Source organism: Macaca mulatta, chromosome 19 (assembly GCF_049350105.2).
Source record: "Macaca mulatta isolate MMU2019108-1 chromosome 19, T2T-MMU8v2.0, whole genome shotgun sequence".
Taxonomy (NCBI): Eukaryota; Metazoa; Chordata; class Mammalia; order Primates; family Cercopithecidae; genus Macaca; species Macaca mulatta.
In genome coordinates, this window is record NC_133424.1 from 51,498,537 (window position 1) to 51,524,809 (window position 26,273).

Consider the following 26,273-nt stretch of genomic DNA (forward strand, 5'->3'; position numbering starts at 1 on the left):
GCAAGACTCAGTTTCAAAAAAAAAAAAAAAAAAAAAAGTGTTTATTTTTATTTATCTTTTAATTTTTTGTAGAAATGGGGTCTCACCATGTTGTCCAGGCTGGTCTCAAATGATCCTCCTGGCCTCAAGTGATCCTCCTGCCTCAACCTTCCAAAGTGCTGGGATTGTAGGCATGAGCCACCACTCCAGCCAAATTAGAATATTTAACACTGGGCCGGGTTCAAGTGGCTCATGCCTGTAATCCCAGCACTTTGGGAGGCCGAGGCAGGTGGATCACCTGAGGTCGGGAGTTCCAGACCAGCCTGACCAACATGGAGAAACCCCGTCTCTACTAAAAATACAAAATTAGCCAGGTGTGGTGGCGCATGCCTGTAGTCCCAGCTACTCAGGAGGCTGAGGCAGGAGAATCGCTTTAACCCCGGAGGTGGAGGTTGCGGTGAGCCAAGATCGCGCCATTGCACTCCAGCCTGGGCAACAAGAGGGAAACTCCGTCTCAAAAAAAAAAAGTAAAAGAAAACTTAACATCAAAACATTTAAACAAGGATGAAGTGCTTTAGAAGTCTTATCTGATCCTTACAACATACAAAGTAGGGATTTTATGGAAGAGAAAATCAAAGTACAAAGAAGTTTTTAAAGTGCCTGGCCAGGAGCGGTGGCTCACGCCTGTAATCCCAGCACTTTGAGAGACCAAGGTGGGCAGATCACCCGAGGTCAAGAGTTTGAGACCAGCCTGGCTAACATGACGAAACCCCATCTCCACTAAAAATACAAAAATTAGCTGAGCGTGGTGGTGCACACCTGTAGTCCCAGCTACTCTGGAGGCTGATGTCAGGAGGCTGAGGTATGAGAATCGCTTGAACCTGGGAGGCGGAGGTTGCAGCGAGCCAAGATTGCACCACTGCACTCCAGCATGGGCGACAGAGTGAGACTCTGTCTCAAAAAGTTAAAATAAATACATAAAAAATAAAATAAAATGCCTAAGGTCACCCAAGTGACTGCCAGAAACAGCCTCTGACCCTGAGCAGCCTGGTTCCAGCACCAAGCTCTGAACCACCACCCACACAACCTCCTAAAGACCGGGAGACCTCCCGGGAAGGCGTGCAGAAGCTGCTGGGTCCCCAAAGGGATGCAGGAGAGAGTCTGGGAGTTGTCAGCACAGAGAGGAGGCGTAGAAGCCATTGGGGGGGGGTGGTGACGCACCCCAGGGAGGGTGTGGGGGCGGACAAGGGCCCGGGAGGAACCTCGAGTGCCCAAGGAGCACGGGGAGAGAGAGGTGTGGGGAAGAGAGGAGCAGGTGTCAGGAAGATCGAAGGGGCCTTGAAGAGTCAGGACAAGAGAGACAAAGGAAACCCTCAGGCATGGCCACGGGGAGGTCACTGCTGACACAGACAAGGTAGGAGGAAAATCCCAAATGTTGGGATCTTGGAAATGGGTGTGCACCATGAGCGTAGATAACTCCCGCCATATTTGGTGGGAGCAAAGGAAAAGTGTGTGGTGAGACAGTGACCCGAGGAGGGCCGGCTTGAAGGGACAAGGTACTCAAGTGAGGGGGGGATTCTGCCAGGCCCCTCATCCAATGAGACAGGATAGGGAGATGTGACGAGAGTGGGGGGCTGTCGGGGTGAGACTCAGGACTGGATGTTGAGTCTCCTTAGTCCAGTGTGGGACATCAGAGAGAGGACGTGGAGGAGGCTGGAGGCCCTGGTGGGAGGCTGGGGACTTAGATCCTGAATTGGGATGACAGGGATGGATGGCCCATGGTCCCTGGGAGCTGAGACCAGCACTGACGGGTGCTGAGGACCCTGGGACCTAGTTCCAAGAGGCAGCTGTGTGTTTGGGGTAGAGGCTTTGAACCCAGATCCTAAAGAGGGGAGCAGGAGCCGCCTTCCTGGGTGGGGCCAGAGTGGACAAGGCAGTCAAACCAGCCAGACAGCAAACAGAAGGCCAGGATGTGCAGAAGTGCCCACGCTGGCAGAGGGCAGGTGGGGAGCAACCAGCCTGGTAGGAGTGGGTCCCCCAGGACAGGCAGGCTCCCTGGCAGAGGGATCCCGAAGCTGTGCTCTGCCAGGGAATGTCCCAGAGTCCTCTTTAACAACCCCTGGGAATTCTCAAGGGCTAGGGACGTCTCCCTTCCCACCAGGGCCTGCCCCAAGGCCACCCTGACTCTTTGTTGTTGTTTTTGTTGAAACAGAGTCTGGCTCTGTTGCCCAGGCTGGAGTGCAGGGGCGCCATCATGGTTCACTGCAGCCTCGACCTCCCGGGCTCAAGTGATCCTCCTACCTCAGCCTCCTGACTAGCTGGGATTACAGGCACAGGCCATCATGCCTGGCTATTTTTTGTAGAGATGAGGTTTCTCTGTGTTTGCTGGTCTTAAACTCCTAGGCTCAAGCAATCCTCCTGCTTTGGCCTCCCAAGTGCTGGGATTACAGGTGTGAGCCACTGCGCCCAACCCGCCCTGACTCTTCTCAGACCAGGTATGACCTGTTTTTCCCCTCACACCAGAGGTTCCCCTCAGGCCAGGCTCAAGTGACCCCTAGAACCTCCTCTTTGGAGACTGCCTTCTCTGCATCTTCCCTATACCCACTCCTGCCCCTCCCCACCCCCATGCACACAGAGGAGACGAATACACAGCTACTTCCGGATTATTTTATTCACATGGCTTGGTGGGGTACAGGCACTCCTGCCAGAGAGACAGGAGCAGGCCTCCCCGCCGGCCATGGTCAGTCACCCACCTCCCAGCCCTCTTAGGGTTAGTGCTAGTTATCACACACACAACAGCGAGGGGGTAGAGAAAGGAAGGCAAGAAGGGATCCCCATCTGCCCAGGGGCTTCAGACGGCCGCAGCCTGAGCCCCCTCCATCCTGGCCGGGCCTGGAGCCCCTGTCTCTGAAAACCCCACACTGGGCAGCCGCACCCGGAATCCACCTTCTTCCTGGTCCCCACTCCCACTCCGGGCCTTGGGGCTTAGGGACACCCTGGGGAAGCGGAACTTGGGTGACTTCTCTCTGACGGGGCACTTGGGAGCTGCGTCGCCCTCCTGCCCCCGAGAGGCTTTAGAAGGGGCCGCCAGGCCTACACGTGGCAAGCAGACCCGGACCCGGCCCCTGCGCCCCAAGGCCCCTTCCCCACTGCCCTCTTCCTCCTCCTCCTCCTCGGGGCTTGGGGAGCCTTCCCCAGTGACCATCTCACTTTGGCTGAAGCCCACTCGGGGCAGCCTGAGTTTGGGGCTCTTGGCCTTCTCACCCTCCTCGGCCCCCTCTTTGGCCCACGCCAGGCCAAACCGGGGCAGCCGTACCTTGAGCTTGTGTCCAGCCTCCCCCTCCCCGTCTGCCACCTGGTACTCGGCGTGGTTGCCCCCGGGTGGTGAGAGCTCCACGTCGGGCAGTGAGAGGCGGAAGGTACGCTCGTCCCCTGGGGGCTGCTCCTCAGCACTCTCGCCCCCCACCCCAGCTCCAGTCCCCAGTGTGGGCAACTTCAGCCTCAGCCCACCCTTGCCTGTGGCCACCTCGCCTGCCTGTGCCTCTCGGCTTAGCCCCACGTCCAGCTCAAGCTGGGGCACTGTCACGGTGGGCATCTTGAAGACACCCTCACCCACCAACAGCTCCCCACCTGCAACCTGGGCTCCAGGCAGAGACAGGGTCACCTGGGGCACCTGAACCCTGCAGCCTGCTGTGTCCTCTGCTGAAGGGGCCGTACTCTCAGCTTGCTGCCCTGGGGTACCCACCTCCCCAAAGCCGGTCAGCTCCACCTGGGGCAGGGAGATGCCCAGCGGAGGCATCCTCAGCCCCGCCTCATGGCCCTCGGTGACCACCTGCCTGGCTGTGGACACCTTCAGGCCTGACAGCTGCATTCCACTGACGGCCACAGCCCCCTCTGCCTTCCCTTCCTCCTGGGCGCCCAGTGTGACCAGCTCCACCTCGGGGATCTTAAGCTGCACAGCCGTGGACTCAGCCTTTTCCCCCGGGCTGGCACGCTCACCTTGAACTTCTGCTTCCTTCCCTCGAGCCAGCCCAAAGGAGGGCATCTTCAGCTTGGGCATCTTCACCCTCCCATCCCAGCCCCAGCCCTTGCCCTCCAACTCAGCCATCCCCGGCACTAGTTCTGCTGCCTCAGTGTCCCGGCCTCTGACCCCAAACTTGGGCAGAGCAAACCTGGGCCCCTTGACCTTGAGGTCGGCCCCTGCCACCTCTGCCTTGCCTGAGGGCAGGTGGGCATCCAGGCTGAGCTGTGGGATGGACAGATCGAGGGCAGGCAGCAGGCCTGCCTCCCCAGCCCCTTTGGCCTCAGCCTCAGCCCCCACCCGAGCCTTGGGGAGTGAGATGGCAAACTTGGATACCTTCAGCTTGGTGGCTCGCCCAGGCCCCTCAGCCTCTGCCTTAGCCACCTTTGGCCCTGAGAGTCCAAACTTAGGTAAGGAGAACTTGGAAGAGGGCTTGACTTTCATCTCCATCATCTCCAGCCGCCCTTCCTCAATTTCCACAGCGGGCAGCTGTGGAGTGACAATTTCAACAGAGGGCACTCGGAAGCCCACTTCCCTGACCTCGGGGCCCTCCACCCGCTCTACCTTGCCCATTTCAGTGGCTGGGACCTGCCTCTCCAGGCCAAGGGCTCCTGGTAGGTCTAGCTCCACTGAGGGCAGAGTGAGAGAGGGGACACCCACATGAGCCTCACCATCCACCTCTGGCTGCAGACAGGGAAGTGTTACCAGCTTCCCTGAGACCTCAGCACCCGCCTCGCCTGGCTTTCCCCGTGACGGGGACTCTGCCCTCCCTAGCTTGGGCATGGTCATCTTGGGCATCTTGAAGCCAAATTCCATCCCTTCTGCCTGCTCTGCCTTGGCGGCCTTTAGCTGCACCTCTGGAGCCCTAGGCAGCTTCACCTCTGGTGCCTTCGGAAGATGCACATCGGGAACCTTCGGTAGTTGCACTTCCGGCATCCGAATCTCTGACACTTTCGGCAGCTGCACCTCGGGGAGGTGCACATCGGGCACGGCCATCTCAGGCACCTTGGGGAGTTTTACCTCCGGGAGCTTCACGTCAGGGACTTTCATTTCGGAGACCTTGGGCAGCTGCACCTCTGGGAGGTGTACATCGGGCACGGCCATCTCAGGCACCTTGGGGAGTTTCATCTCTGAGACTTTTGGCAGCTGCACCTCGGGGAGTCGAACCTCTGGCACAGCCATCTCGGGCATTTTAGGGAGTTTCATCTCTGGGGCTTTCGGCAGCTGCACCTCTGGGAGGTGAACATCGGGCACGGCCATCTCAGGCACCTTCGGGAGTTTCACTTCGGGGAGTTTCATTTCAGGAAGTTTCATCTCAGGCACCTTTGGAAGCTTCATCTCAGGGACTTTCATCTCTGGGACTTTCGGCAGCTGCACCTCTGGAAGCCGCACCTCCGGCACAGCCATCTCTGGCACCTTTGGGAGTTTCATCTCTGACACTTTGGGCAGCTGCACCTCTGGAAGCCGCACCTCTGGCACAGCCATCTCTGGCACCTTTGGGAGTTTCATCTCTGACACTTTGGGCAGCTGCACCTCTGGAAGCCGCACCTCTGGCACAGCCATCTCTGGCACCTTTGGGAGTTTCATCTCTGGGACTTTCGGCAGCTGCACCTCTGGAAGCCGCACCTCCGGCACAGCCATCTCTGGCACCTTTGGGAGCTTCATCTCTGACACCTTGGGGAGCTCCACCTCTGGGAGTCGAACCTCTGGAAGAGCTGCCTCGGGCACTTTTGGAAGCTTGACCTCAGGAGCCTTGGGGAGCTTCACTTCAGGTCCCTTGGGCACCTTGACCTCAGGCCCTGACACTCCGATGCCAAGGGAGGGCATCTTGATGGTGGGCAGCTTCAGCTTGCTCTCTACAACTTCAGGAGCAGCAGGCCGGGGCTCCAAGAGGGAAAGCCCAAAGGTGGGCATTCGAAGTCTGGGACCTTTCACCCTGGCCTCAGGGATGCCCTTGGCTACCTTGGCCTCAGCAACTTCCTTTGCTCGAGCCCCAAATCGGGGGAAACTAAGGCGGGGCATCTTCAGGGCCACCTCAGGTGCCTCTCCCCGGGCCTCCACCTCTGCACCCGGCAAGGCCAGGTCCATCCCCACAGTCGGTGCTGCCACATCCAGGGTGGGCACTACTACCGACACAGCCCCTTCCCGGGTCTCTAGGCAGGGAAGTGGAGGCAGAGCGGGCAGTGAGGGTAAGGCAGGCAGCTCCACCTGGGGGACCTGGATCCCCACGGCTGGAGCCTCCACAGCAGGCGGAGCCGGGGCTCCGAGCCCAAGGGTTGGTAGGTGGAGGGCAAAGCCACCAGCTGCCTCTGCAGAGGGGGCAGCCTTGGGGGCTGAGACCTGGGGGACACCCACCTCGGCCCCTGGCAGCCGGGGCCCAACCAGCTCCACCTGAGGGGCTGTGAAACGAGCCCCTGCAGCCACCTCGGCCTCCACCTTGGCCTTCCTGGGGGGAGGAGCAGCAGCGGCCAGCCGGGCTGCCTGAGCCTCTTCGGCCACTTCTCGTACACGCAGCCGAGGCAGCTGGAGGCGCCGGCGGGCAGGGGCAGCCGGGACAGGACCCTTGGCAGCCTCAGCTTTGAGGCCTCGGCGCAGGCGGGAGAACTTGGGAAAGGAGAACTCGACGTCAACAGGGGCCAGGTCAGCGGGGACCCCCAGAGCCCCAGGCACCATCTTCTTCTTCTTCACAGGGGACAGACTCTGGATGTTCTGGGGAAAGAGGAGAGAGGCGGGAGGCGGTGGGACAGTGGGAGGCTGGGAGTGGACAGGAAAAGCCCCACCTGGTATTGGACCAGGCTGGGGATACCCTGGGTCAAGTATCTTGTCCCCCAAGCATCATCCCCACTTCTTGCCTGTCTTTTCACCATGAGTGCCCAGGAAGGCAAGCAGCCATCTAGAATCTCCAAATGAGTCAACAGGAGTATAGGGACTGGGACCCAAGACTTCTAGGTCCTGATCTGGGATTTTCCCCAACATCCTCATTCTAGAGATGGGGAAGCTGAGGCCCAGGGAGGGAAATAAATTTGTCCAGGGCCACTCAGCCGTAATTGGGCCGCACTCAGGCTGGAATCTGGCTTCCCTGGTTCCAAGTAGCCTAGTCAGGACCCCTAGCAAGCCTGGATCCGATGGTGGGGACGCCTCTCCGAGGTGGGTGAGGGCCCTGGGCTGGGGTGGGTTTGTCCCCCTCCCCGGGGAAGAGTTTGGGGCAGAGAGGAAGGGGCAGAGGGTGGGATTAGCTTGGGTTAGTGACAAGACAGAGGGCAAGGCTGGCCCATGGTGGCGGGGAATGGGGCTCACGGCGCAGAGACCGGATCGCTGGGGCAGTCCAGGGCCGGGGCCGGGCTAAGCACGCGTACCAGCTTGGCCACCTTGGCCCGCGGGCCCTTGATCTCGTAGCCAGACACGGTCCCAGGCCGCAGCGCCAGGTCCCCGGTGGGCACAGTGCGCTTCAGGCAGAAGGAGACTTTGTAAGGCTCGGCGCATTGCAGCAGGCGTAGTGCGTCCTCGTACTTGAAGTTCTCGAAGAACACTCGGGCACTCAGCAGCTGGTCCCCTGCGGGCGAGGTGGAGGTGCGCAGCACGTGGGCATCTCCGGGCTCCACCCGGGCCTACTTCTGCCCACTTGCGCGGAGCCCCCCGCGGTGAGGCTCCGCCCCAAATTTTAGTCTCTCCAGTCCCCAGGGCAGGATCGAGTCCCAGTTACGCTAGTCCTGCCCTATGACCTTATCCCCGCCCCCTGCAATGAACAAAGCCGCGCCCTCTCAGGTCACGCCCGCACCTTGTCGCTCCCCTACCCATCCTTACGTTTCAGATACTGACTTTGTTTCTTTTTTTTTTTTTGAGACGGAGTCTCGCTCTGTCGCCCAGGCTGGAGTGCAGTGGCCGGATCTCCGCTCACTGCAAGCTCCGCCTCCCGGGTTTACGCCATTCTCCCGCCTCAGCCTCCCGAGTAGCTGGGACTACAGGCGCCCGCCACCTCGCCCGGCTAGTTTTTTGTACTTCTTTTTAGTAGAGACGGGGTTTCACCGTGTTAGCCAGGATGGTCTCGATCTCCTGACCTCGTGATCCGCCCGTCTCGGCCTCCCAAAGTGCTGGGATTACAGGCGTGAGCCACCGCGCCCGGCCCTGACTTTGTTTCTTTTACCGAGAGAACAGAATCAGAAGAGAACTTCCAGAAGCTCCCACATTGTCTGTTCACCCCCTTTCTCCTTCCTGTTTCTGGGGATGAACTAACCCCACTCCTAGCTCAGGGCAATCCCTCCACCGCCTTCTCAGGGACATCCTCCAGCAATTCTCTCCTCTTCCCATATCATCAGTTGTCCTTCTCGTCTACATTATTCCCATCAGCATACAAACATTATTATTTCTCCCATAAGAAAGGTTGTCGACTGGGCGCGGTGGCTCACGCCTGTAATCCCAACACTTTGGGAGGCCGAGGCGGGCGGATCACGAGGTCAGGAGATCGAGACCATCCTGGCTAACACGGTGAAACCCCGTCTCTACTAAAAATACAAAAAAAAAAAAAAAAATTAGCTGGGTGTGGTAGCAGGAGCCTGTAGTCCCAGCTACCCGGGAGGCTGAGGCAGGAGAATAGCGTGAATCTGGGAGGAGGAGCTTGCAGGGAGGAGGAGCTTGCAGTGAACCGAGATGGCGCCACTACACTCCAGCCTGGGCCACAGAGTGAGACTCCGTGTCAAAAAAAAAAAAGGTAGGCCGGGTGCGGTGGCTCAAGCCTGTAATCCCAGCACTTTGGGAGGCCGAGACGGGCGGATCATAAGGTCAGGAGATCGAGACCATCCTGGCTAATACGGTGAAACCCCGTCTCTACTAAAAAATACAAAAAACTAGCCGGGCGAGGTAGTGGGCGTCTGTAGTCCCAGCTACTCGGGAGGCTGAGGCAGGAGAATGGCGTAAACCCGGGAGGCGGAGCTTGCAGTGAGCTGAGATCCGGCCACTGCACTCCAGCCTGGGTGACAGCGAGATTCCGTCTCAAAAAAAAAAAAAAAAAAAAAGGTTGTCATGGCCTCACTCCCCTGGAGCTCCTGCCCTATTGATCTGTTCACCTTAATAGGCAGAAGGTATTGAGTTCTCCAGTAGCATTGTTACCAGTTCTTCAATCACACCTCTGACCCTACTTTCCCACACACACATCTGAACTGCTCCTCTTAAGGTCCCAGGCAGTGACCTCTGTGTAGTAAGTTTAAGGGTCAAGTCCCAGGCCTCATCTGCTTAAACCACTCAGCATCTGATCTAACTTCATTCTCTCTCTCATACACTTGCTTCCCTTGGCTTCCAAGGTGCCACACCCTCTGGAGCCTCTCTGGGGGTTCCCTGTCAGTCTCCATAGATGTTTGCTTTCTCTCTCCCTGATTTCTTTCTTTCTTTTCTTTTCTTTTATAAACAGTCTCACTATGTTGCCCAGGCTGATGTTACCCAGTCCAGTCTCAAATTCCTAGGCTCAACTGATCCTCCCACCCCAGCCTCCAAAAATGCTGATATTACAGGCGTGAGCCACTATACCCAGCTTGCTTGCTTGCTTGCTTGCTTGCTTTCTATTTTTCTTTCTTTATTTCTCTCTCTCTTTCTTTCTTTCTTTCTTTTTCTTTCTTTCTTCTCTCCCTCCCTCCCTCCCTTCCTTCTTTCTTTCTTTCTTTTTTGAGATGGAGTTTCACAGCTCACCACAACTTTTACCTCCCAGGTTCAAGCGACTCTCCTGGGACCACAGGCACGCGCCACCACGCCCGGCTAATTTTGTATTTTTAGTAGAGACGGGGTTTCTCCATGTTGGTCAGGCTGGTCTCAAACTCCCTCCCGGGCTCAAGCGATCCTCCCACCTTGGCTTCCCAAAGTGCTGAGATTACAGGTGTGAGCCACCCCATGCTTGACCATACTCTACTGTTAATGCAGCAGTTCAGCACAGTCAATTCATGTTTCTCCTCTGCTCACAGCCCTCACAGAATAAAAGCCAAAGTCCTGTAAAGCCCTCTAAAAAGTCCCTACCTCAGGGGATCTGCCCACCTTGGCCTTCCAAAGCGCTGGGATTACACGCGTGAGCCACCATGCCCAGCCTCTTTTTTTTTTTTCAAAGACAAGATCTCGCTCTTTCGCCCAGGCTGTAGCACACTGGTGCAATGACAAATCACTGCAGCCTTGAACTTTCAGCCTCAAGCGATCCTCCTGCCTCAGCCTCCTGAGTACCTGCGACTGCAGCCCCGTGCCACCACACCCAGCCTCTCTGGCCTCTTAAAGACACACTACCCCAGACCTCAGGACTTGGACCTCCTCTCTGTCTACATGCTCAAGCCACCCCTCGGGAATTCTTGGAAAGCTCATCCAGATTGAGGAGTTTAAAGATCATAAATCTGCTAACAATAGCTGAGCATATCTCTGCAGCCCAGCACTCTCTCCTCCACGCTAGACTCACATCCAACATCTCCATCATATCTCCACTTGGGTGTCCAACACCACACCTCTCCTTTAACAGATTCAAACTGCACTCCTGGTCTTTTCCAAATGAGTGCTAGTCTCAGTGTGCTCCTTTTGAGAGACCAGCAACTCCACCCTTAGTCAAAAATCCCTGGATCCAACCTTGACAACTTTCTTTCCATCATACCTAATATCCAGCCCTCAAAGCTCCTCCTTCAAAATATATCCAGAATCCAGAATATATATATACATACATACCTCCAAAACCTTTTGGTCCTGAGCATCCTCATCTCTTACCTGGATAATCACAGTAGCCACCTTGTTGGTCTCCCTGCTCCTAACCCTGCCCTACTGTTTGATGTTGTTGGCTTTGTTTTTGAAACAGAATCTTGCTCTGCTGCCCAGGCTGGAGTGCAGTGGTGTGATCATGGCTCATTGCAGCTTCAATCTCCTGGGCTCAAGCGATCCTCCCACCTTGGCTTCCCAAAGTGCTGAGATTACAGGTGTGAGCCACCCCATGCTTGACCATACTCTACTGTTAATGCAGCAGTTCAGCACAGTCAATTCATGTTTCTCCTCTGCTCACAGCCCTCACAGAATAAAAGCCAAAGTCCTGTAAAGCCCTCTAAAAAATGCCCTCCTCTTACCTCTCTGGGCTCCTCTCTTACTCCCCTCTTCACTAACTCAATTGCATAGACACTGGCTTCCTCACTGTTTCTCCCACAAGCTAGGCATGGTCCCACCTTGGAGCATTTTTGCTAGCTGTTCCCTCTTCCAGATGGCCTCATAGCTTGTTCCCTTATCTCATTTAGCCTTTTCACCCTTTCCAGTCCACCCCATTTTTTTTTTTTAGGCGGAGTTTTGCTTTTTCACCCAAGCTGGAGTGAAGTGGCACGAACTTGGCTTATTGCAACCTCAAGCAATTCTCCTGCCTCAGCCTCCTGAGTAACTGGGATTATAGGCGCCTGCCACCACATCCAGCTAATTTTTGTATTTTTAGTAGAGACAGAGTTCAAGGCCAGACTGGCCTTGAACTCCTGACCTCAGGTGATCTGCCCACCTTGGCCTCCCAAAGTGTTGGGATTACAGGCGTGAGCCACCGCACCTGGCCAAACCCACCCCATTTAAAAATGCAGCTGTAGCACATTTTGTCCTCCTGGCAACTGTAGCACTTATTGCTTTCTAATTTACTAGATATTTTACTTAATTTGCTTAAATATGTCTCTCCCCACTGGAATGTAATCTCCATAAGTGCAAGGACTGTTGTTCACTGTTTTGTTCACTGCTGTAGCCCAAGCACCTAAGATAATGTCTGAAATGGGGCAGGGTACAGTGGCTCACGCCTGTAATCCCAGCACTTTGGGAGACCGAGGCGGATGGATTATTTGAGGTCAGGAGTTCGAGACCAGTCTGGCCAACATGGTGAAACCCCGTCTGTACTAAAAATACAAAAATTAGCTGGGCATGGTGGCCCAGCTGTACAGGCCCGCGCCTGTAATACCAGCTACTTGGGAGGCTGAGGCAGGAGAATCGCTTGAACCTGGGAGGCGGAGGTGGCAGTGAGCCGAGATCGCACCATTGCACTCCAGCCTGGGCAACAAGAGACAAACTCCGTCTCAGAATAAATAAATAAATAAATAAATAAATAAATAAATAAAGTCTGAAATAGAAGGCACTAATAAATAGTTGTTGCATGAATAAATCACGTCAGCTTCATCTATGTTTCCTAAAACATCCTTCACTTACAAAGCTTCTCTTCCCAACCCCTCCAAGTGACTCACTCCACCCTTTTCTCCTGCCCCAACAACAAAAACATTTACTAGCACTCACGTAGTTAAGCACTATGTGCCACTTAGCTATGTGCTAAGTGTTTTCACATACTGACTCGTTTAATCTACAATACATAATAACCCCATACTAGAATAAGTCCCATTTCAGAGATGAGAAAACTGAGGCACAGAAAGATCACAAGCTAGTAAACGGGATGTGGAATTCGCACCCAGACAGTGAACCTCTGGAGTTCGCTGTGAAGTCAGCAAAGCCCCGCCCCAAGCCCTTAACCCCGCCTCCTGGTCGCCGGTCACGCCCCCATCCCCTGGTCAGTTTCAGGTTCTCTTTGGACCCAAGGCAGATTCCTAACCCCGCCCCCGCAGTTCGACCCCCGCCCCATATCCCGGGCCCGCCCACCTTCCTGCAGGCTGAGGCTCCTGGCGGCCGGTGAGTCCTCGCGCAGCTCCCGAACGAAGATTCCCTCTTTGCCGCCGCCAGCTACGTTGATGCCGCTGACCCCGGTCTGCGCCTCTGTCTCCACGATAATTTCCACCAACTCCGCCCGCCTCAGCTCCTGCAGAGGGCGGCGAGGTGTAGTGCTGGGGCTCTAGGGCCAGACCTCGCCCAGAGCCCACCATTGCGCTCAACAGTGGCTCCTATACATATATTATATACATATATATGTATATATTTATATAGAGAGACGGGGCGGGTCTCGCCACATTGCCCAGGCTGGTCTAGAAATCCTCCTCGGCCCAAGCGATCCTCCCGCCTCGGCCTCCCAAAGTGCTGGGATTACAGGCGTGAGCCACCGCGCCCGGCCAGGAGCGGCTGTTCAACGGGTCTTCAGGGCACACGCCCCTCGGCGCCGCGACGTCGGGACACACCCACTTCGGCCTCTCCCCTTTAAGCAAGCCCGCGGGCGACTGGCTTTCTAGGACCCGCGGAACCGTTAAACAGCTCCGCGGGCCGGCTGGCTTCTCTGAGGCTCTAGAGCTGCAGTCGAAAGGGATTAGGGGAGGAGACGGGGTTGTAAGGGGATGGACTGCGTCAGAGTGGTCTGGAGAGAATTTGAGTTGTGATTGAGAGATTGGCCCAGGATCGTGGGGGCGTGGTCAGGTCGGGAGGGCGGGGCTGGGGGTTGGTGCGGGTAGGAAGGGTAGGAGAGCACAGGCCTGGGAGGAAGAGCCAAATGGGGTATAGAAGCGTGCCAAAGATAGGACTGTGGCCGGAATTTATGGGGGGTTATTTGGAGCTGGGATTGGAGACCCATATTATTTTTTTGTGGGGGGAGACAGGGTCTCTCACTCTGTCCCCAGGCTTGAGTGCGGTGTGATCATGGCTCACTGCAGCCTCGACCTCCTAAACTCAAGCAGCCCTTCCGCTCCAGTCTCCCAAGTAGTTGGGAACACAGGCACGCGCCACCATGCCCAGCTAATTTTTAATTTTTACTTTTTAAGAGACAGGGGTCAAGCCTGTAATCCCAGCACTTTGGGAGGCCGAGACAGGCGGATCACGAGGTCAGGAGATCAAGACCATCCTGGCTAATACGGTGAAACCCCGTCTCTACTAAAAAAAATACAAAAAACTAGCCGGGCGAGGTGGCGGGCGCCTGTAGTCCCAGCTACTCGGGAGGCTGAGGCAGGAGAATGGCGTAAACCCGGGAGGCGGAGCTTGCAGTGAGCTGAGATCCGGCCACTGCACTCCAGCCTGGGCGACAGAGCGAGACTCCGTCTCAAAAAAAAAAAAAAAAAAGAGACAGGGGTCTCACCGTATTTCCCAGGCTGGCCTCAAACTCCTGGCCTCAAGAGATCCTCCTGTCTCAGCCTCCCAAAGTGCTGGGATTACAGGCATGAGCCACTGCATCTGGCCCCAAGACCCATATTCTCCAAGCCGGATTGAACTATGGGGGAGGGGCTTTAATTATAGCAGAACAAGAGAATAGTTGAGGATGGGATTCTGAGGAAGGGGCTGGCTGGACCTTCAAGCTGTCTGGGATTCGGGGGACAGGGAGTGGGATTTGCCTCCCTGCAGGCTTGAATCTGTGTGAGAATGTGCTCTATTGTAAATTCAATGACCCAAAGACCTGCGAAACGCCCACAGGAGAGGGAATCCAGTGAAGGGGGTCTGCGTGGGTAATGAATGGGACTGGCAGACATGGCATTCCCGGTATTTACTGTAAATGATGCAGATTGGACCTGGCCCAGAAGCCACTGTGGGATTCACAATAGGGCTTCCCAGAAGAGGCACTGACAAACCTGGATCCTGTCTAGGAATCCAATCTGCTGTGTGTCTTAGGAAGAATCTTGCCCTCTCTGGACCCACTTCTCTGCTGCAAAATAGGGTGACATAGGCATACTGGAAGGAGGTTGCAGCAGGGATCTGAGAGGATGCTGTCACTTCCAGCGCATCAGGGCCAGCACAGAGTGGAATTGAGCCCAGGACTTGGAGGGAGAGCGGGTCTAGGCCAGATGCCCCACAGCAGTGGCCCCAAGGGACTAGGGGGCTGAGCAGGGCAGTGTGGGTAAGAAGAGTTGTGGCTGGGGCTGCAGAAAACAGCATGACCACCAAGTACCACCCTTTGGCTCAGCAGGCCCTGGACTCAGCATTTTATGTGCAGGATCTCTTTTTTTTTTTTGAGGCGGAGTCTCGCTCTGTCACCCAGGCTGGAGTGCAGTGGCACAATCTCAGCTCACTGCAACCTCCACCTCCCAGGTTCAAGCGATTCTTCTGCTTCAGCCTCCCGAGTAGCTGGGATTACAGGCACGTGCCACCACGCCCAGCTGATTTTTGTATTTTTAGTAGAGATGGAGTTTCACCATGTTGGCCAGGATGATCTTGATCTCTTGACTTCATGATCCACCCACCTCGGCCTCCCAGAATGCTGGGATGACAGGCATGAGCCACCGTGCCCAGCCTCTTTATTTTTAAGAGTTGGAGTCGGCCAGGCACGGTGGCTCAAGCCTGTCATCCCAGCACTTTGGGAGGCCGAGACGGGCAGATCACGAGGTCAGGAGATTGAGACCAGCCTGGCTAACACGGTGAAACCCCGTCTCTACTAAAAATACAAAAAACTAGCCGGGCGAGGTGGCGGGCGCCTGTAGTCCCAGCTATTTGGGAGGCTGAGGCGGGAGAATGGTGTAAACCTGGGAGGCAGAGCTTGTAGTGAGCTGAGATCCGGCCACTGCACTCCAGCCTGGGTGACAGAGCGAGACTCTGTCTCAAAAAAAAAAAAAAAAAAAAAAAGAGTTGGACTCAGGCCAGGCGCGGTGGCTCATGCCTATAATCTCAGCACTTTGGGAGCCCAAAGTGGGCGGATCACCTGAGGTCAGGAGTTCGAGACCAGCCTGGCCAACATGGCAAAACCCTGTCTCTACTAAAAGCCCTAAAATTAGCCAGGTGTGGTGGCAGGTGCCTGTAATCCCAGCTACTCAGGCGGCTGAGGCAGGAGAATCGCTTGAACCTGGGAGGCAGAGGTTGCAGTGAGTCAAGATTGCACCACTGCACTCTAGCCTGTGTGACAAGAGAAAGACTCCGTCTAAAAAAAAAAAAAAAAAGAGTCGGTCGGAGTCTTACTGTTTTGCCCAGGATGGTCTCCAATTCCTGGGCTCAAGGGATCCTCTGGCCTCAGCCTCCCAGAGTGTTGGGATTACAGGTGTGAGCCACCGAACCCAGCCTGCAGGATCTCATTTCATCCCCTCCCCACGGCCTTGGGCAGTCACAGAGGTGGACACTAAGGCCCAGAGAGATAAAGTGACTTGCCTAATGCCCTGTAGCAAGTTAAGTGGCTGGGCCTTAACCTTAGGTCTGTGACCCCAGAACCCATAGGCCATCCCGTAGGCAGAGAACTCCTGGCGCTCTACCTACTGCCTCTCACCCCTAGTATCAGCTTGGCCCCTATAAGAGTAGACCCGCTCTGTGCCTGGCATACAGTAAGACACGGTCGATGCCAGTCCACCATCTCAGTAACAGTGACAGCAGCTGCCATTCAAAGAGGCTTCCTCAGCATCAGACTCTGCAAATGGCTCAAGCGTGAGTTCTCAGAGGTGGAGATCATTACCTCCATTTCTTTTTTTTCTTTTTTGAGACGGAGTCTCGCTGCAACCCCCAAGCTGGAGTGCAATGGTATGATTTCGGCTCACTGCAACCTCCGCTTCCTGGGTTCAAGCGATTCTTCTGCCTCAGCCTCCTGAGTAGCTGGGGCTACAGGCGTGCACCATCATGCCCGGCTAATTTTTGTATTTTTAGCAGAGACGGGGTTTCACCATATTGGCTGGGCTGGTCCCGAACTCCTAACCTCAAATGATCAGCCCGCCTTGGCCTCCCAAAGTGCTGGGATTACAGGTGTGAGCCACTGCGCCCGGCCCCATTACCTCCATTTCACTGATAGGGAAACAGAGGCTCAAAGAGGTGAGATCATCTGCCCAGGGCCACACAGCTGAAGTGGTAGGGTTGGGATTTAAGCCATGGGTCCAAGCCCATGTCCTTAATCCCTACATTATATGCCCTTGTTTTGTTTTTGTTTTTGTTTTTGTTTTTGTGTGTGTGTGTGTGTGTGTGTGTTTAGACAGGGTCTTTTTTTTCTTTTTTTTTGTTTACTTTATTTTTCTTATTTGTTCTTTCCACACAGGAGACTTAATGCAACAGGATCTTGCTCTTTCACCCAGGCTGGCAGGCAGTGGTTCAATCATATCTCACTGCAACCTCAGCCTCCTGAGTTCAGGTGATTCTCCTACCTCAGCCTCCTGAGTAGCTGGGACTACAGGAATGCACCACTAAACCTGGCTAATTTTTTTTTCCGGTAGAGACAGGGTCTCCCTATGTTGCCCAGGCTCGTCTCAAAACTCCCAGGCTCTAGTGATCCTCCTGTCTCGGCCTCCCAAAGTGCTGGAATTCCAGGTCTGAGTAACTGCACCTGCATTTACTGCCTCTTCTGATGAAGGGTTTCTGCTGGATTTTCTTTAGCTCCTTATTAACTTAGCTCCTTTATGCACCAATGAATTCACTGCTTTGAGTCTTAGTTTGTGCCAGACACTGCAGTAAGGACATTACATATGTTAATTTTCTTCCCCTCACAGTGAACCATAAAATGGACCCTGTTACTATTTCCATTTCACAGATGGAGAGAATGAGGCACAGAGAGGCCAGAAAGTACCTCCTTGCTGCCCTAGTCTGTGCCTCCCCATTGTCCTCAAGTGCGCCTTGCAGGACATGTGGGCACTCACCTCTGCACTCCGGCTCCTGGCCTCCATGGCGTTGCTGGGAGGCACCTGCACCCCAGGCTCCTGTGTCCTCTCCCCTTTCTGCTGCAGAACCAGCTTCAGTTCTGCATGGAGCAGCTGCCTCTGAGCCTGCGGGAGGACAGCAGTGGAGGCTTGAGGCCAGGAGGGGATGAGAGGTGGAGGCCATGCTTACAGGCAGAGAGCAGGGTGGGTATTGGAAGGGGAGAAGGGCCCCACCCCAGCTGTCCTCTCACCGCTGCCTGGGCGCAGGCACTTCCTCCTAACAGGAGCCCAGCCCGAGGTGCCGCACAGCTGTCTGCAGGGCTCACGCCCTTCCGCGGGGTTCTTGCTGCCTGCCAGGGAAAGACCAGGACATGAAGCTCTAGGCAGGCGAGGGAGGGGTGGGGAGGGGCATGTGGCACCAGCCAGCACTCACCTGAGGGTCACCTCCAGCTCCTTGGGCCTCCTGGGTCCGGGGCTCTAAGAAGAAGAATGAGAGCAGTGTTATTGGCTAACACCCACTGATGGCTTCCTGAGTGCCTTACCCTGCTGTGTTCTGCTGATACCCTATCCCCATGGTGCAGGTGGGAAACTGATCCTCAGAAGACCTTTACCCAGGATGACTCAGCTGGACAACACACAGTAAAGCCAAAACTGACTCTGAGGCTTCTCTGGCAGCAGGTCCCCTGTGCCAAAGATCTTGGCCAACTGAGGGGGCCAAACTCACTAAAAAATAATTGGTTTTTGAGACAGGGTCTAGCTCTATTGCCCAGGCTGGAGTGCAGTGGTGCAATCACAGCACACCGCTGCCTCGATCTCTGGGCTCAGGCGATCCTCCCACCTCGGTCTCCTGAGTAGCTGGGACCACAGGTGCAGGCCACAACACCTGGCTACGTGTGTGTTTGTTTGTGAGAGAGTTTCAGGCTGCAGTGCAATGGTGTGCTCTTGGCTCACTGCAACCACCAACTCCTGGGTTCAAGCCATTCTCCTGACTCAGCCTCCCAAGTAGTTGGGGCTACAGGCACGCACCTTGGGACTACAGGCACACACCACCATGCCTGGCTAATTTTTGTATTTTTAGTAGAATCGGAGTTTCACCATGTTGGCCAGGCTGGTCTTGAACTCCTGACTGCAAGTGATCTGCCCATCTTGGCCTTCCAAAGTGCTGGAATTACAGGCATGAGCCACCGCACCTGGCAACACCAGGTTAATTTTTAAAATTAATTTATAGGCCGGGCGCGGTGGCTCACGCCTGTAATCCCAGCACTGTGGAAGGCCGAGGCGGGCGGATCACAAGGTCAGGAGATCGAGACCATGGTGAAACCCCGTCTCTACTAAAAATAGAAAAAATTAGCCAGGCGCAGTGGCGGGCGCCTGTAGTCCCAGCTACTCGGGAGGCTGAGGCCGGAGAATGGCGTGAACCCGGGAGGCGGAGCTTGCAGTGAGCCGAGATAGCGCCACTGCACTCCAGCCTGGGTGACAGAGCGAGACTCCGTCTCAAAAAAAAAAAAAAAAAAAAATTAATTTATAGAGATGGGGTCTCCCTAGGTTGCCCAAACTGATCTCCAACTCCTGGGCTCATGTATCCTCCTGCCTCAGCCTCCCGACACTATAAAATAATTATAGCCACTCCCATGTACTCCCAGTGGGCAAATCATAGCACCTCTCTGTGCTTCAGTTACCTCATCCATAAAATGGGGAGAATAAGAGCTCTTACCTTGCAGGGCTGTTCCGAGGATGAAATGAGTTAATAAGTATAAAGTGCCAGGCACCTGGCAGGTGCTTTATAAATACTTGCTGCTATTATTATTACTATTATTATTACTATTATTATTATTTTGAGACAGAGTCTCACTCTATTGCCCAAGCTGGAGTGAAGTGGTACGAATTCAGCTCACTGCAACCGCTGCTTCCTGGGTTCAAGTGATTCTCCTGCCTCAGCCTCTCGAGTAACTGGGATTACAGGCGCCCACCACCACGCCTGGCTACTTTTTTGTATTTTTAATAGAGATGGGGTTTCACCATGTTGGCTAGGCTGGTCTCGAACTCCTGACCTCAGGTTATCCACCCGCCTCGGCCTCCCAGAGAGCTGGGATTACAGGCATGAGCCACTGCACCTGTCAGGCCATTATTATTACTAAGAACTTCCTATGGCCTTGACCTTGTGTCGAGCGCCCCACAGGCACCACTGCACGTGGCCCTCAGCACAGCCTTGTGCAATCAGCTACTACTGAGCCCATTACAGAGGAGACAACTGAGGCTGGGGGAAGGGATATCAGTAGCCCAGATCACAAATGGTCGAGCCAGGACTTGAACTTGTCTGAAGGCTCCAGCCCTTTATCTGGGTAATAATAACTGATGGGTACTGAGTGGTTAGTATTTGCCGGTCCCCGTGCTAGACCTTCACCTTCTATCTCACCTCAGAAAACCTCATTTCCTGAGAGGCCAAAAGAACTTGCTCAAGGCCTCATAGCTGAAATTCACATACAGCCATCCGCCAGTCCCATCTGGGAAAATGGAGATGAATACTGTCTCCCCCAACCCCCGACTCTGGGCTTGTCCCCACAGCCCCCACCTGGCATGCCAACCCGCCAACCCCTATTGCACAGGGAAAGGTCAGGCCTCACGCGGCACATTCCCTCACACAATGGCCCGTCTGCTGTTCACTTGCATTCCGCCCCTGCCCACCCACCCTGGCCACACAATGGCCCTTCATAGCCCATCACTAGGCAGGACAGAGGACATGCGGACCCCTTAACACTCCCACGGCACCCACGCCCCCCACAGTGTAAGAGGGCTTCTTTCTGCATCTCCTGGGGTCCTGGTCTCTGTGGCCTTCCTGTGAGCCCCCTGCCCCTTCCAGGCTGAGCCAGGACTTGAACTTGTCTAAAAACTCTAGTGCAGGCCGGGCACGTGGCTCAAGCCTGTAATCCCAACACTTTGGGAGGCTGAGGTGGGTGGATCACGAGGTCAGGGGTTCGAGACCAGCCTGGCCAACATGGTGAAACCCCGTTTCTACTAAAAATACAAAAATTAGCCAGGCGTGGTGGTGGGCGCCTGTAATCCCAGCTACCCGGGAGGCTGAGGCAGGAGAGTCGCTTGAGCCCAGGAGGCGGAGGTTGTGGTGAGCTGAGATCGTGCCACTGCACTTCAGCCTGGCGACATAGCGAGACTCCATCTCAAAAAAAAATAATAAAGATAAAAATAAAAAAAGCTCCAGCGCTTTAGCTGGCCAATCATAATAACAACTGATGGGTATTGAGTGGTTAGTATTAATATTAGCTGGTCCCGCACCGAGACCTTGTCTGCCATGTCTAGGGCATTTCCTCTGAATTGGACCATGTGCTAGCACCCATAGGCCTCAAAATCACCCTAGATGTTGTGGCTGTTACAGGGGTGGAAACTGAGACTCACAGAGGGGTCACTCAGCCAGAAAGGGGCAGAACTAGGACCCGTGCCTGCCCTTCACCCGTGCTTCACCTTAGTTTGCATTGTTGGCCCTGCACACTGGGGCAGGAGCTGGGTTGGGCAGGAGGGGGTCAGCGGTGCTAGAAGCACACCCAGGCCGGGTGCCGGGCCTGGGCCAGGCAGGTGCTTTACATACTTGACCTCGTGGGACCCCATTTAACCGATGAGCCAATAAGAGTTAAGAGACCAGTGATCACGGTGACAGAGTAGACTCTTGAGCCCAGGTGCGAAAGCGAACTCAGTTCCCTTACCCAGGACTGAGACACAGCACAGAGTCCTGAGCTGGGGGCATGAGAAGCCTGGACCTTGGTGGTGGTAGTGGAGGGGGTCTCCTGGGTCACAAGCTGTCTGTCCCAGGCCCGTGGCTGTGAGGGTCATGCCCACAGCCTGGCACAGGAAGTTCAGGCGGGGCAGGGACAAGAGAGAGTACCCTCCTTCTTCCTCCCTCTCTGGGACAGGCACCCAGCCCAAGTTATATTTAGCCCAACTGTGCCCTTCCTGAGCCACGTACCCAGCTCCTGGGGTAAGGTGGGGGCAGCTTCGGAAGGAAACCCACAGAGAGGACTCTGTGTTCCCAGCTCTGCCTATCCCACGAGGGAGGGAAAGGAGGGGTGGGGAGGCTCCTGGCGGGGCGGTCCCTGCCTTGTGTTAGGAGCAGATCTACCGGGACCAGGCAGACACTCCAGGTGCCAGCAGCCTATTTCTTGGGCGGTTACTGTGGCGTGACCCTGGCATATGCCAGAGTTTTCAGAATCCCCAGGGTCCCCATTTCTTGAGCACCTACGATGTGCTAAGTAAGATCCTTCCTGTCTTGGCTCCTTAAATCTTTGTAACATCTCCCTGGAGTGGGTACAACTGAGATATCCATTTCAGATGCGACTCATGCCCTTCAGAGCAGCTGGGAGCGAGGGGTTGTCATTTGGAGGCTGCTGAGGGATCGGCTGAGGGCATTGCCCTTCTGGCCCTCTTTCCCTGGTGACTGCCACCAACTTCACTTGGGAACCCTGCCTGCTCAGAGCCTCAGCTTTCCCCAGCCACCAGCGTGATCTCCCATAGTAATGGGGGTCGGGGGTTGAGCTGACTCATCCAGACCTCTAAACATTATCCGAGGTCACCTAGGGAGTCAGGGGGAGTTAAGGCGGTGACCTCTGGCTGCCTCAGTTAGTCCCTGCTCCAGCACTTCCCAGGTGTGAGGACTTGGGCAAGATCCTTCATCTCTGGGGCCTCAGTTTCTCCATCTGTAAAATGGAGCCAATAAGAATGGCTTTGAAGATTTGTGAGAGAACAGCAGGTGCTTAGAATATCCCTTGTATATAGTAAGTGTTCAATTAATATACACTCGTCTCTGACAGCAATAGGGAGAGTATGGAGGGAGGGGGCTGTGCATCTCACAGTGTTGCACATCCAACCTTTGCTCCTCAGTGGCCCCCACTTTCTCTGCTACCAAAGGGGAGCTTTGGCTGAGAGACAAAACCCAGCTCAGGCACCAGCCTCCCACCAACAGGATCCATGCTGCCTCCCCAGCACCCTACTCCAGGGAACCACCCCAGACATTCTGCCCCAGCGCTGGTGTTTGTTTGTTTGTTTGTTTGTTTTTTGGAGACAGGGTCTTACTCTGTCACTGAGACTGGAGTGCAGAGGTGTGATCACGGCTCACTGCAGCCTCAACCTCCTGGGCCCAACTCATTCTCCCATCTCAGCCTCCAGAGTAGCTGGGACCACAGGCATGCAACACCATACCCAGCTAATTTAAAAAAAAAGAAAATTTTTTTTTTGTAGAGATGGGGCCTCTCTATGTGGCTCAGGCTGGTCTCGAACTCCTGGGCTTAAGCAGTCCTCCCGCCTCGGCCTCCCAAAGTGTTGAGATTATAGGCATGAGCCACCATTCCCGGCTGCCCTAGCTCTTTAAAAGCAGCAACTCATTTATTCTGGTGCCAGCCTTGTGAGGTGGCCTGGGGACATAAGCCCATTTTAGAGATGGGGAAGCAGAGGCACAAAGGATGAAGTATCTTGCCCAAGGCTGCACAGCCAGAAAGGAGAGGAGAGGGGATTTGAACCACTGGCTCCAAAGTCTGTACCTTTCACACACCTACAACACATGGCTTCCTGAGCCCCCAGGCCCCCTCCCAGCACCTCCCGGGACCCTGAACCTCATTCCCACAGTGTCTCAGCCTGGCCAGGGAAGGGACTGGCCGGCTGATCTCTTACCGCTGAGCCTCCAGACACCTCAAGAGCTCCTGGTCCCGTCTGTCAGCCCCAGCCCTAGGCTGGGGGGGAAAAGGAATGGGGAGGGGGAGGAGAGAGAGATCCCAGCCATTGGCTGCGGAGGTGTGACGTCACCAGAGGGTGGGTGGTGGAGAAACAAACATCCCCCTCCTCCAGCAACATCTATCCGCAAGCGGTGGGGGCCAAGAGACAGCCACCAGCCGCCTCTCTCTTGCCTGGGCCGAGACCTCTGCCATGAGCTCAGCTTCAAGGATTTGCACGTTGACTTCCTCGACTTGGAGAATCAGGACCCCACCCCAGCCCCACCGTTTCCTGGCTCCAGGACCCCGGTCTGGCCAATGGCCTCTACCGTAAACTCCTTCCACTCCCTCTCCCTGTCAACTTGGGTTCAAATCACAGCTCGACCACTTCCTGGCTGGGTGACCTGCCGCCAGTCACAGCTTCTCTCTGTGGATAGTAAGAGTACCTACCTTATGGGGTTGTGGTGAAGATTAAATGAGTCAAAAGAGACTGAAAATGTAAAACAATGCCTGGCACAGAATGAGGGTTACTAATAAGTATTTGGTATTATTTTTCACACAAATTAAGTGGCTGGCTGGTCTTGCTGGGGGGTTTTGACCCTTTTTGAGTGAAACTGGGTACAGGGGACCCCCAGTTCTCTGTCTAATGGAGTTACTGTTTAGGGGGACACCTATTATATACTAAGTGCCATGCTCAATGCTCAAGCCCTGCTTTTGAATCAAGGGTGTAAAATGGGGTCCTTATGCTCCACACCCTTTTTTTTTTGGAGACAAGGTCTTGCCCTGTCGCCCAGGTTGGGGTGCAGTGGTGTGATCATGGCTCACTGCAGCCTCAACCTCCTGGGCTCAAGCAATCCTCCCGACTCAGCCCCCTCAAGTAGCTGGGACTACAGGCATGCACCACAATGCCCAGCTAATTTTTGTATTTTTTGTAGAGACCAAGTTTCACCATGTTGCCAGGCTGGTCTTGAACTCCTGGGCTCAAGCGATCTTCACACTTCAGCCTCCCAAAGTTCTGAGATTACAGGCGTGAGCCACCGCATCCAGCTATGCCCAATTTATAGCTATGTGGCCAGGAAGTGGTGGAGCTGAGGTCCAACCCCTGTTCTCCTGGACCAGAAAAACCCTGCTACACTCTTCTGCCCCTTCCACTTTGCAGACAAGAAGGCTCAGAGAAGGTAAGTGACTCTCCCAAGATCACCATAGCAGGTCATTGGCAGGGGCTCAGATTTGAACCCAGACCTGCCTGACTCCCAAGCCAAGGCTACCAGGCCTCACCCCCATCCCCTGGACCCTGGCCCAGCCCCCAGCCTGCCCTGACTCACCAGACCCCGGGGGGCGGCACAGGGAGCACAGGTACCCCCACATACCACTTGAACCCACCCGGCTGCTGCCTCGGAAGCTCGTCGCTCTCTGAACCCCGGCCCCAAGCCTGGGCTGGGCTGAGGCTGGGGGATTACCCCCAAAGTGCGTGTCAGCAGCTTCTGCCCCATTGTCCAGCCAGGCACAGACACCGAGCCCTGGCCTCCATCGGCACCCTCGTCCCTCACACCAGCCTGGGTGGCCCCTCTGCAGACCTGTCCCCCATCTCACACCAAGGGGTTGGGGCCTACTTCGGAGGGCATGGGGGACCAGGCCAGGATGGCAGGATCCCGGAATGCTGGGGGCCTCCCTCCCTTCTCTCTGAAATGCCCCCTGCCCACTCTCAGCCACCGAGGAAGGCAGGAATGTGCTGAGCTCGGGGAAATGCCTTCCAGGCCTGGCAGCAACCAAAGGTTGGGGTGTGGCCAGAAGCCAGCCAGAGCCCTCCTCCTGGGAGGGGTAGAAGGGATGGTATGGTCGGGGCTCCCGATGGGCCTGAGGAGACCCTTACCTCGTTGCATTCTCTCTCCTTCATTGATTCACGCAAACGTTCTTTCGTTCCTGTATTCATTCAACAGACACTCACAAGCCCTGTTTAGTGGTAGGTCTTTTGCTGGGCACAGGGGACATCAACAGATCTAACTCCACCCCAGCGGGGAAGGGGCAGACTCAGGAAAGGAGCCTGCAGCAGGTGATATCTGCAGTCAAACTGAATGAGTGGGGCGTGGTGGCGGGCACCTGTAATCCCAGCTACTCGAGAGGCTGAGGCAGGAGAATTGCTTAAACCCGGAAGGCAGAGGTTGCAGTGAGCCGAGATTGTGCCATTGCACTCCAGCCTGGGTGACAGAGTGAGCCTCTGTCTCAAAATAATAATCATATTAAATAATAATAAAATGAAGTCAAACTGGAAGATTGAGGAGGAGGGAGCTAAGGAAATAAGGAAGGAAGGGGGTTCCAGGCAGAAAGACAAATGTGGGCAAACGACGAGGTGAGAAACAGAGCAGGCCTTCATTCACTGTCAGCAAACATTCAGTGAGCACCTGGTCTTGTGTCCAGTCCCAGGCTGGATGGTGTTGGGGACACAGTGTGACGGGGACAGCTCAGGCCTGCGTCCACACCATTCACAGTCCAGCAGGGAACAAACCCAGAAAGAGGAGGGTTGTGATGGGGCAACCATAGGCAGAGAGGTCAAAGCATTGATGGGGAAGTCCAGAAAAGGTGCCTGCCCCAGCCTAGGAAGAGAAATCAGAGAGGGCTTCCTGGAGGAAGTGGCATTTGAGCTTGCACCTGGAGGATATATAGGAGTTAACCCAAAGCCATGGGTGGTGAAGGAATGACAGTGTGTTTCAGGTAGCAGAAACAGCCTGTACAAAGGCCCTTTGGGGAAATGGTTAAGGTGAGAGTGTGAGGGAAAGGTAAGAGGAGGTCCAGGGGTCAGCAGGGCCATGAGGAGGGCCCTGAGGAGCTATTGGAGAGACATAGTATTAATAGCACTGAGCTTTTAGGTACGTGAGGGCAGAAAGAGGCTGAGCTATCAGCCAGGCTAGGGTGGGGAAGCCCCCTCTCTCTGCTCAGGGTCAAACAGAAAAGGGAGGCTGGTACATACCATCCCCTCTCTTCCCTTGTCTCAGAGAGCAGACATCTTTGCTTGTTCTCCGTCTTAGGAGAGAGCATTTAACCTTTTGACATTAAGCAGGACGTTAGCGGTCCGTGTTTTGTAGATACGGTTTCTCAGGTTAAGGAAGCTCCTTTCCCTAGTTTGCTGTGAGTTCTTTGTTT

General features: G+C 55.1%; 1 protein-coding gene across 3 annotated transcripts; it reads right to left on the reverse strand.

Annotated features, from left to right (window-relative positions):
* Positions 1–2,632: 2,632 nt before the first annotated feature.
* Positions 2,633–24,515, reverse strand: PRX (periaxin). Of its 3 annotated transcripts, XM_077982812.1 has the most exons (8): positions 23,095–23,153; positions 18,448–18,611; positions 17,855–17,898; positions 17,673–17,771; positions 17,422–17,547; positions 12,614–12,770; positions 7,357–7,553; positions 2,633–6,709 (listed from the first exon to the last, which is right to left on the reverse strand). In XM_077982812.1, exons 5-8 carry the CDS (start codon positions 17,446–17,448, stop codon positions 2,831–2,833), a joined length of 4,260 nt encoding a protein of 1,419 aa, XP_077838938.1. In that variant the 5' UTR covers positions 17,449–17,547; positions 17,673–17,771; positions 17,855–17,898; positions 18,448–18,611; positions 23,095–23,153; the 3' UTR covers positions 2,633–2,830. The 3 variants fall into 3 exon arrangements, with proteins under 3 accessions (XP_077838938.1, XP_077838937.1, XP_014979466.2); XM_077982811.1 differs by lacking the exons at positions 18,448–18,611; positions 23,095–23,153 and adding an exon at positions 24,458–24,515; XM_015123980.3 differs by lacking the exon at positions 18,448–18,611 and having other exon boundaries at positions 23,095–23,381.
* Positions 24,516–26,273: the final 1,758 nt, after the last annotated feature.

Coding starts and splice junctions, on each gene's coding strand:
- PRX (XM_077982811.1), bottom strand. CDS start 24,500: ATGTGGGGGTACCTGTGCTCCCTGTGCCGCCCCCCGGGGTCTG. Junction 12,771..17,421: donor CCAGGAGCCGGAGTGCAGAG/GTGAGTGCCCAC, acceptor CGCCCTCTGCAG/GAGCTGAGGCGGGCGGAGTT. Junction 6,710..7,356: donor GGGCCAAGGTGGCCAAGCTG/GTACGCGTGCTT, acceptor CTCTTTCCCCAG/AACATCCAGAGTCTGTCCCC.